Here is an 11,654-nt window from a genome sequence, read left to right as displayed (position 1 = left end):
TGTTCTTTGTGTGATGTACAGGTTCAATTCCCGGTCAGTTGTGAAGCCATCAAGTACTGCAGATATACAGCTATACAGATACTACATGTACTACTATCTGCAGATTACTACAGATTACTCATTTACCTACTACTACTGCAGTATTACCAGATACTACATGTACTACTACTGCAGATACTACAGATACTACATGTACTACTACCCAGATACTACGAGATACTACATGTACTACTACTACTGCAGATGCTACAGATACTACATGTACTACTACTACTGCAGATATTACAGATACTACATGTACTACTACTGCAGATACTACAGATACTACATGTACTTACTACTGCAGATACTACAGATCCTCCCATGTAATACTACTAGCAGATTACAGTACTACATGTATATACTGCCAGCTTATTTACAGATTACTACCTGTACTACAGATTACTACATGTACTACTACTACACAGATACGGCACACGCTGTGTCAGCAGGTTTAGAAGTCATGTGATTGGATGGTGAGAATCATGTGATCTACAAAGCTGGTATATTAGGTCACAGCGGAGTTCACCTGGAACGCCGCGGCACATCCGGAGCCATGGTCACATGACTCGACCCCGCGTGAAAAAGCGCTGCTCGTCAGCGGGGGCAGAGGTCACCCGGGCCTCGTTTACGTTTGTCACCTCGTTTAATGATACAAACACACACCACCCCACACACCACACACACACACCCACACACACACCACTGACTCACCACACCACACACACCCCTCAACCACACACACACTCACCACCACACACCACACACACACACACACAGACACCCACAAAACACACACACACACACACAGGACACACACACCACACCGAACACACAGAACACACACACACACACCCACACACACACACACACACACACCACACACACACACAGACACACACACACACACCACACACACACACCACAAAACACCACACACACAGAGACACACAAGACACACAACACACAGACATGTGACCAAAACGGTCTTCTGGGAAACCACCCTCCCACAATGCACCTCTGTTCCAAACTTACCACTGATGTGGACCGAGGCGGGCGGCGAGCTGAAGAACCACAACACAAACGTTCAGCCAACGTTCAGCCAACGTTCCGCCAACATTTCCCAGAAGTCGTCACTTCCGAGTTTAAAACAGAACACGTGACGTCCAACTGGACTCTGCTGACGTCTGAACTCTGCAGCTCTGACCCGGTCCACTGTGCTCTCAAACCGGACCGGGACCTCTGTGTCTCAGACCGGACCGGGGACTCTTTGCTCTTCCAAACGGGCCGGGACTTGTTGTCAACAACGAGGACTCTGTGCTCTCAGCACGGACCGGACTCTTTGCTCTAGACCGGACCGGGACTCTGTGCTCTCAGACCGGACCGGGCCTCTTTGCTCTCAGTCGGACCGGGCCTCTGTGCTCTCAGCCGGCCCGGGGACTCTGTTGCTCTCAAACCGACGGCGACTTGTCTTCAACCGGACCGGGACTCTGTGCTCTCAGACCGGACCATGACTCTGTGCCTCTCAGGACCGGACTATGACTCTGTGCTCTCAAACCGGACCGACTCTGTGCTCTCAAACCGGACCGGACTCTGGTGACTCTCAGACCGGACCGCGGGACTCTGTGCTTCAGACGGCCGGGACTCTGTGCTCTCAGATCGGACCGGGACTCTGTGCTCTCAGACCGGAACCGGGCCTCTGTGCTCTCAAACCTGACCGGGACTCTGTGCTCTCAAACCGGACCGGGACTCGGTTGCTCTCAGACCGGACCGGGCCTCTGTGGCCTCTCACACCCGGCCGGGACTCTGTGTCTCTCAGACCGGACCGGGACTCTGTGCTCTCAGCCCGGACCGGGCCTCTGTGCAGTGCCGGCTGTGGCTCTGTGCCCCTGCTGTCTGTCAAGCAGGTTTGAATGTGAGAACGTCTCACTTCAGAGCCAGACCCAGCCGTTCAAGGTCAGCTTTACACGTCCGTCACCGTGACACCCCACCGTGACCTCACCGTGACCTCGAGTCCTGACGTAGCTGTCCAGGAACCTGCGTTGCTTCTGTCCAATAGTTTATTTTGCTGAAGAGTGTTCCGTTGTCCGTTCATGATGAGGCCTGTTTGAATCTGACTGTGACGCAGCTTCAGTGCTTCCTTCATCGTCTCCTTCAGCAGAGGGACGTACACGAGCCCGTCCTATTCAGCCGAAGGAAAAGGTCCCAAAACTGTTTGGAAATCATGTTGCCTGCCCATCCAGCGTTCCTTGCCACAGATCTCTCATGACGTTCTCAGGGACCTGATCCAGCGCTCCTGCCCAGATCCTCATGGAAGTTCCTCAGGACCTGATCCACGTCCTGCCGATCCTCATGACAGTTCCTCATCGACCTGGTCCAGCGTCCTGCCCAGATCCCTCATGAAGTTCCTCAGGACCTGATCCAGCGTCCTGCAGCCATCCTCATGAAGCTTCCTCAGGACCTGGTCCAGGTCCTGCAGATCCTCATGAACGTTCTCAGCGACCTGATCCAGCGCTCTCTGCCAGATCCTCATGAAGCTCCCTAGGTGACCTTATACCAGCGTCCTGCCCAGATCCTGTAGATAAGTTCCTCAGCGACCTGATATCCAGCCTTCCTGCAGATCCTCATGAAAGCTTCCTCAGGCCCTGATCCAGCGTCCTGCAGATCCTCATTGAAGTTCCTCAGGAACCTGCCCCGCCGTCCAGCGTCCTTGCAGATCCTCCTGAAGTTCCTCAGGACCTGATCCAGCGTCCTGCCCAGATCCTCATGACTTTCCTCAGCGACGCTGGTCCAGCGCTCCTGCAGGATCTCGTGAAGTGTTAGCCTTCAACATACATACATACATACATACATACATACATACATACATACACAAAATATATGTTGTATATAATTATCTTTCCAAAAAGTCATCATTTGGTTACATTCACACTATCCTCTTCAACACATCCAAGATTTTTGTCTTGCAGGTTTATCTAGTTTGTGCCATTTGATCTTTGACCAGAAATTACAGAAAAGACATGTTTACTGTGGTTAAGTAAAGTTCTTGGGTAAGTTTCAAGTCTCTGCAAACCATTGGCTATCTGGAAGTTTGGACATCGATATATGAAGCTATTTCTTGTTTTGAAAAAAACAACGTGAAGTTGTTGATATGATGAACAGTCACCCACAACAATTACGTAATGCTTTATAACACTAAGTTGCACAGCACCATCTCTTTTACTGATTTTGGTGAAACTGGTTTATATTTTATGGAGAAAACACGTTCTGGTTTTTCTTCTGATGTCCTCTGACTGCTCCGCATCAACTCTCTATGATTTACAGTGAGAACTGCTCCTAACTATAGCTGCTGTTAGCTAATGATAGCTCAGTTTGTTAGGCGGGCTGCCCAGATTTTGAGCTCAGATCACATGGGGAGTGTTAGAGTTTGTACAACAAGCGTTTTGGACCACCGGGAAAGAGGAAGGTTTCAGGTCTGGGACACGGGGGAATGCTGATGGGGAGCAAAGCCAGTGTTGTGCCAGAACTGGAGCTGGGCTCAACAGCCTCTATGGACATAATGTCAGAGGAGAAAAGACCAGAAGGGACGTTGACGGAGGAAGCTAAGAAGAGAGTGACTAAGCAAGAATCTGCCAGACAAGAGTAAATCTGGGACTGACTTTTAGTCACTACGTGAAATAAAAGGCTGAGAGACAGACACCAAGTTTTTGATCATAAATAGTATAATCATACGAATACAGTACAACCACCCAAATTTACAACAGTGGTATTACTCTGAAAACGGGAGAGCTAAATCACAAAAATATTGATTTCTACAGATTGTTGCTTTAGATACTCACTAGCAATTTCAGTAGGAACCAATGACCTTGGAACAGAGAAGGTAATCACAACACCACCAGCTTTACCCTGTAGATCCTGTGTGTGTGTGTGTGTGTGTGTTAAGCAATTGTCCAACACACTTACTTGTGTTACTCAAGCTGCGAGGCTTTGCTCCCAGGTACGCCAGATTCACATTGGCCTTCCTTCCGTCAATGATGGGGTTTGCATCTTTGCACGCTCGCTCCGCTGCCCCCCTCTCCACCATGGTCACCTGTTGACAGGGTCACAGCACCACAACACTTATTAATATCACTAATTTAAACTCTTAAAGCTGCATGTGAAAGCTTCTCTATTCAGTGTGAATGGAGTGATTCTAACATGAAGAGCTGTGTGGCCCTGAGGTAGCTGCTGTCCTTGTCTGTCCTTGAATGATTAATTTTTTTGCTAAATGTGTGAGGAGACGCTGACTCTACTTTATGAAGCAATCAGTGTGTTTTTTAAGGCTTCCAGTGGAGCTTATGTAGGAGGCAGATTTTTGTTTTTTCACAGCGAGCTGCCAAGGATGAGATACTGGAATCTACCTTGAGGGGCTGAGATGAGGAGTGGGCAGATAGCAATGGGAAGGAGTGATGAAGGTTAAGAAACACACATACAGAGAGAGAGAGAGAGAGAGAGAGAGAGAGAGAGAGAGAGAGAGAGAGAGAGAGAGAGCAGCTACACTTAATATATAAGCTAAACTACAACTCCATCACCAATAACTGTAACAATGAAAGTAAAACTGCCACGCTTGCTTTCATTTTGCAGCATCAGACTCGTGCAAACAGAGACAGCGGACGGTTTGAGATCTGCAGAGGTAGAAGCAAGAAGCTGCTGCAGGTAATTACCAGGGCTGATGGGAAGTCAGGGCTGCCCCCCTCCAAAGCAAGAGAAAACAACTCAACACACACTGGTCACATCAGCTCACTGGAGATGGTGATTTGAATTGCTTCATGTCTCTTTCTCTTTTAAACTCACAGTCACTTAGACAAACAACCATCCTGGCAAAAGACAGAGAGTGGGGGAGGAGGAGGAGGGCTGCATGGGAGGAAGTCAAAATGAAACTACTGCAGCCTTATCTTGCAGAGCCAACTGACATGTCACACCTCTGTGACCAAGAACCCCCCCCCCCCCCCCCCCCTTTTCCTCTCTCTGTCTCACACACAGAAAGACATCTGTGTACAGATGCGGAAGCTTATTATCAACTCATGTGTGTCCCTCTTGTTCCTGCGCACACTTCTACTCAAGCCCTGCTCTAACTGTGTGCCAGTCTGCAGAGCTCATTTGTACTTTGGGAGCTGCAGAGATAATTGATGACACACTCAGGAGAAATAATCTGCTACTCATGCTTCAAGCATGTGACTGCCACCACCCGACACACTGAGCATGGCTGCTGCTGGAACAAAGTGGCAGTGTGTGCAACCTCCAGGGCCTAGAAGAAGAAGACCCTGCAGGAGGCTGTGATAACCAGAGATAATACTACTAATAATAAAATAAAACACAATTAACCATGAAGATAAAGTGGCTTTAAACTCATTATTGCCTGCAACACACTAATGTGTTTTAGCTGATAAAAGCTTAATTAAACCCTCAACATGTGTCCTCATTTATTCCAAGCAGAGAACTTAAAATTAACTCACAAAGCCGTATCCTCTGGACTTGCCCGTCTGTTTGTCTGTGATCACCACCGCCTCGTCGATGTCCCCGAAAGTCTCGAAATATTTCCGAAGTGAAGCGTCGTTGGTGTGATACGGCAAACCTCCGACAAAGATCTTGGTGTAAGTCGTGTCTTTCTCCATGGTGGGGTGCATTATTTCTAACGGAACCCCGACCAGCTGACCTAAAAACAGCGGTGAACTCATGCGTCTCCAAAAAAAAAAAAAAAAAAAAAAAGCCCCAAAAAAAAAAAAAAAAAAAAAAAACCAGGAAGAAAAACAAGAAGGAGGAGAATAACTTCACCCAGCGACTATAATAACGACATCAGCGCGCCCATGGTCAGACTCCTGTTGCCTCACATTCAGCTTTTGTTAGATGTGTAGTCCTCCTGACAGGTGTCTGCAAACCTCATGTCTCCTGTCCCAGAAAAAAAAAAAGTCTTTAAGCCTTGGTAGGCGCGTCTTACATGCGCCCACTGCGCGTCTGCTCCAATAGACGAGCGGTGCGTCTTTTCCATCAGCGCATCCCGCCTCCTGCTCCACCCAGCTCCTGCTGTGTGTGCGCGCACACAGAGACAGACAGACAGGAAACCCCCTATCATATTAGCTGAAATATTTCTGCCAAAAAAGGAGAAACAGCTAAGTAATTTAGAAAATCTACAGCAGAGAGGAGCAGGTGAACATACCCCAAACATAAAGATTATTTAAATATATATATTATATAATTATTTATTTTGTCGCAACAGTTTGTGGTTTCTGTTGAAGATCTTTAAAAATGAAAGTGCAATCTTTAATAACAGGTCATGAATACAAAGTTTGATCTCTAAAGAGCCGGGCACTGTGGTTTCTGAATCAGGAGTTGCAGCTTGCATGTGGCAGTTTTGGTGAAACCAAAGACTGAAACCAGTCAATAGAAAGTCAATAAAATCACAGGACAAATAAACCTTTGGAGTTAATTTGGGCATGATTTGTGCTGGTTAAATTTCTGATTTATTGAAGTATTGGATGTTTTTGTATTTCATCTCCCACAGCTGCTGTTTGTGGAACAGTAAATCCTCCATCAGAGTGGTTTCCACAGATTAAAAGGCTGATCCTGGGGCTGGCAGGGCGCTCTTTATGTTATAAAAACTAAAACTAAAAACTTTTGGTGTCACTACAGTCACTACTTTTAACAGTCGGCTCCGATCGACACAGCAGCACTTTGAGCTAAATGTTGGTTTGCTGATGTTTAGCAGGTGTGATGTTCCCCATGTTAGAATTCACCCTAAAGAAGATATGATGTGTGGACCAGCTTTCATCACAATGCATCTGGTAGTTTACTCAAAACCAAAAATGTGTGGCAGCATTAGAAGAAAAGTCAGGTGATCACCAAAGCAGAATTTCAGCAGGAGTCATTGTCTGGGGACCATGAATGACTGTATAAACATTTATGACAATACATCCAGTAGTGCACTTCTAAAAGGTGAAATAGAAAATGTTCTTTTCTCTTTTGGACCAGTTGTCCACCTACAAAACTGCATTTTAAAAGGTTTGAGTGAGTCAGCCAACAGTAACGTGGTAGCCGATCTTGAACTAACAGACAATTTTAGGAGAAGTCTTTTAAAGCGAACAGCAGCCGAGCTGAAACAGCCTCGAGGTGTGAAATCTTTTCCACAGGGTGCAAAATCATTAAGAGAAGAAAGTAGGATGATTAATGACAAAAGCTCTCTCAGGAGTGAAACTAACAGCAGATAAAAAAAAATATGAGGCTACAGACACAGCATGCACCTCAATGTCACTGACAGCAGCCAGTCTGAGAGGAAGAAGCTCTTTTGAGTAAATTTCTATAGATTTCCCAGGAGGCCTAGAGGAAGACCAAAGAGGAGGTTTATGGATGCAGTGAAAGAGGACATGAAGGTAGTTGGTGTGAGAGAAGAGGATGCAGAAGACAGGGTTAGATGGAGGCAACTGATTTGCTGTGGCGACCCCTGAAGGGAAAAGCCGAAAGGAGAAGATGTCTTTCACACACATCCATGCCTCCCATCAACACACACTCACACTTCCAGACATCACTTGTGGCTTTTGTTACTGTGGCTTCAGGATTGTTAAGTCCATCCAGCCATCCATTTTCTGTAACCGCTTATTCTCATCAGGGTTGCTGGTGGCTTGAAAATCCCAGCTGACTTTGGGCAAGAGGCGGGGGGTACACCCTGGAAAAGTCAACACTTCATCACAGGACACAGAGACAAACAACCATTCACACTCACATTCACCCCTACAGTCACCGATTAACCTGCATGTATTTGAACTGTGGGAAGAAGACAGAGCAGTTAGGGGTTCAGTGCCTTGCTTAAGGGCACCTCAGCAGTGCCCAATAGGTGAAACAGGTATCTCTCTGTGGTCTGTGCTAGACTTGAACCGGCCACCCTCTGGTTCCCAAGCCCTTTGTTACCTTTGTTCCCTCTGGACCGGGTGACTAAAGCCCCAAACGTACAAAAAAAGACAACAGAGATGTTGTAATGTTTAAATATAAATTTGTATTTACATCGATATTAACATCAAGAAACAAGGTAAGAAAAAAAATTGCAATAGTATTTTACATCCTGTAATAATGACTGTATGTTTCCCAGATGTGTTTCCTCTTTTTTTTAAGCGCAGATGACGCACCGAGAGGAGTTTCGTTCCTTTAAAGCAAAACACAGATTTTTTTTGGATTTTTTTTTTTTTAAATATTTGTAGGATTAAACTTTCTTCATTGAGAACAGGGTTAGAAAAAAAAAGAAACAACTCCAAGCTATTATTCTGAGACATAATGACATCAATCATGAAACCTCCTTTTCCATTTTAGAAAATCTCAACAATCTCTTGTGAAATAACCGTTTGCAGCACCACAATTCAACTGGCCATGAGCTCTACAGAAAGGAAGAAACAATCACAAACAAAAAAACAAAAAAAACTCAAACCACCTCAGCAGAACCAGACTCATGTCTACTCTATGTCATACGGATGGGGGATATAATATATGCAATTAAACATATTTAAGTTCAATGTATATTATAGGTTATGTGCAACAGTAAAAGCACACGAGTACGTGCACGATCTACGTCAGGAACTGTTTCTACGCACTGCAGAATGACAAACAAAAATCTTTGGATTGAGCGTGTGTTCAAAAAGGTAGATTTCTCAACAAAAAGCTTCACAGGAAATACAAAGGCAGAGTTAAATGTAAAGAAAAAAAACAACCTGTCAAGAGATTAACAGGCAATAAGGGATTCAAATGATGTCTTCTGTTGCTTCCATGAGGATTAAACATCTGCGTACAAACCAAACAAACAATGGACAGTTATACACTGGGTGATTTCCAAAGTCTTGTATCTGAGGCTGAACGATCAAATCTGCTAAATTCAAAAGCACAGACAAAATCTCAGGAGTGAAACTTAAAAGTCACACATGGAAGCATGAGGTTCAGAAAATATCCACCCCCCCCTCCCTCCACCGTCACATACTAGTAAGACATCCGGGCCTCTTTTTGTATAGGCATATTTTGTGTTTTTTTGTTTGTTTTTTTGACAAAAGAAAAATAATTTATTTAAAAAGATTTACACACTAGCACCTCTTTAGCTAAGACTATATCCTCAGAAAATAAAGAGAAAGAAAGTGGCAGTATGAAAGGAAATCTACACGTACTGCTTCGTACAAAATATAACAAAAAACAAGGAGGCCCTTCCTTTTCCAACCGATGGTTAAAGTATTGAAAATAAAAGCTGACCTATGACGGTTTAAGAAAATTACACTTTTAAATATCAAGCCTTACAATCTGTGCAAAAACAGTATGTGACCTACAAAAGCATATATATATTTATATATAGTACATTTGAAGCGTATTTACAATTCATATTCACAGACCAAAGAAAAAAAAAAGCTCCAAACAAGACATCATGTCTAATACTGCAGTGCCGTCGCTTCGAGTAAATGATACTTCAGCTTTGCCCTCAGAGGAAAACCAGGAGGAAGGATTATTGCTAGAAATCTGCACGCCTACACTGAAATCTAACATTTCTCTTAATAGTGTAAGCTCATATAGACGTAATCTTATAATTGGCAATGATCAAATTTCATTTCTGCACTCTAGTAGGTAACACTGTAAATCGGTGAGGTAACCAAAAATATCTGGATTCAAAAAATCACCTCTGGAATGATAAAATGATCGTGTCTTTGTTTTGTGAATCTGTATAAATATAAGTGGAGTTTGTTGAACATTAATAGAAGTCTGTTTGTCTCAACAGTGATTTTAAAATGAGTTAAAAACGGTTTCATTTCTCTTGCTGTAATAAATCGGTTCATTGTAGACGGGAGTTGGATAAAATCTGTGCTTACTGCCTTTCTACTGGTTCCCACTTTTAGAACAAAGATCATCACGGTTACCCATTTTCCAATCAAAAGCCCCCCGTCGAGGGAAAATTTGAGAACACACACACGCACACACACACATGCACACACACACACAAAAATACACAGTAAATGTCTGCTGCTATTAATTAATTCTTCGGTAAAGGCCTCTATATTGCCACAATCCTTTTTTGATGTTGGCCTTTCCTTAAAGTGCAAACAGCCAACAAGTAATTCAGTCGTACTTTAGCCCAGCGGTGCGCGCTGGAGGACGAAACAATGTGCTACTGCTTAATGACATTCATCTGAGTGTCACAATCTGATGGCTCGTGATCTAGAACTGTTTTTTTTGTTGTTTTGTTTTTTAACTTTAAAGTACGCGGAGATCCTTTAGGAGCAGCAGAGAGGAGGCGGCGATGGCGACGGTGGTGGATAAAAAAATCCCACAAAGTTCAGAAACAAGAGAGGAATCCCACATTTTAAATCTGAGCACAGCTTCGTGGTACATTCGACAAAGGATGGGGAGGGGGGGGTGTCTTAACACGTCCGCTGTCCGAATCTGTGATCTGCTCAAGTGTCGGTCCACCTTCACTGTTTGGTCGAGCATGTGGTGTGTGTTCACTGAGGCACACACACATCGCTCATAAAGAGAGGGAAACTACAGTCTACGAGGAGTCTTCGTGTGTTTGTGAGTGTAAATGTGTCACAGTGTTTCTGATTTTTATGAACACTGTGTGTTTACACGTATGTATGCAACATGTTTTCCTCCAGGTAGCCAGACATTACTGGCCACGAGTCCAAAGGAAGTTCACTCCCCCGTTTGGTGGGAGTGCAGCACTACATACAGACACACACACAATGACACACACAAACACACACCGCCTGGTCCTCCACACACTCCAGTCCTGCAGCCGTGTCCTGTCTCTGAATGGAGATCACAGTGAGACAAATGCTTCTGTCACGATGCTCAGCAGTATTTCTAGATTGAGAGAAGAGAAGAGAAAAACAAGTGAGACAGAAAAGTTTACCAAAGCTTCATTAGTCCTCAGAATAAAATCTGACAGGACAGGTTCACAATTTATCAAGTCTGTCTTCGGCTGCATTCAGACCAAGTCAGGGGTTGCAGCGAAACATTGCAGGTTGTGCATCAGTGTGTGGAGGTGAGGGAGGGTGAGTTTATCTGTGCTGAATGTAAACGCTGTACAACAATCAGAAAAGAACTTTTTATTTCGTTGATGATCCGGTTTTATTGATGCTCACTCTCTCCCTCCCAAATCATTGGGGCACAAGGCAAAATAGACTTCATGGTGTCACTATTTTGCAGCCAGACACAGATTTAGAAGCTCAGTACATAAAATAACCAGACTAATGCCTAATGCCCAACAAATATATAAACGTTACACTATTTTTACATCTGAACTATTACTATTTCACATAAAGCTACTCTTTTTTTCAGTCATGCCTTGCTCTACTTTGCCTCGTTCAGTCCCTAATAAATATCTTTTTTAAATTTTATATATATATATATATATATATATATATTATATATATAATATATTATATATATATTTTTTTTTTTTTTTTTTTTTTTTGAATGTATTTGTTTTTAGCTGCTCTGATGAATAACCAGGTAGAAAGCATATGTACTAACACTGCAAAGGGCTGCAAGTTGAAGTTGAACCCGGGTCACTGCGGTAAGGACTGAGCCTTCCTACATGGTGCACACTTTACAAGGGT

General features: G+C 44.1%; 2 protein-coding genes across 2 annotated transcripts in view; both read right to left on the bottom strand.

Moving 5' to 3' along the window:
• rbm38 (RNA binding motif protein 38) overlaps nucleotides 1-6,056 on the bottom strand; it is a 21,380-nt gene extending 15,324 nt beyond the window's left edge. The window contains exons 1-2 of the mRNA XM_010731700.3: nucleotides 5,535-6,056; nucleotides 4,003-4,129 (exon numbers count right to left, since the gene is read on the bottom strand). Coding sequence (XP_010730002.2) covers nucleotides 4,003-4,129; nucleotides 5,535-5,756 — 349 coding nt within the window. The 5' untranslated portion in view covers nucleotides 5,757-6,056. The remainder of the gene's footprint in view (nucleotides 1-4,002; nucleotides 4,130-5,534) is intronic.
• Nucleotides 6,057-8,045: 1,989 nt separating this feature from the next.
• Nucleotides 8,046-11,654, bottom strand: part of LOC104919659 (nuclear receptor coactivator 3) — a 64,273-nt gene continuing 60,664 nt past the window's right edge. The window contains exon 23 of the mRNA XM_010731724.3: nucleotides 8,046-10,896. Coding sequence (XP_010730026.1) covers nucleotides 10,885-10,896 — 12 coding nt within the window. The 3' untranslated portion in view covers nucleotides 8,046-10,884. The remainder of the gene's footprint in view (nucleotides 10,897-11,654) is intronic.

This window comes from Larimichthys crocea, unplaced genomic scaffold, assembly GCF_000972845.2.
Source record: "Larimichthys crocea isolate SSNF unplaced genomic scaffold, L_crocea_2.0 scaffold97, whole genome shotgun sequence".
Lineage (NCBI taxonomy): Eukaryota > Metazoa > Chordata > Actinopteri > Sciaenidae > Larimichthys > Larimichthys crocea.
This window is presented reverse-complemented; position numbering and strand designations above follow the sequence as displayed.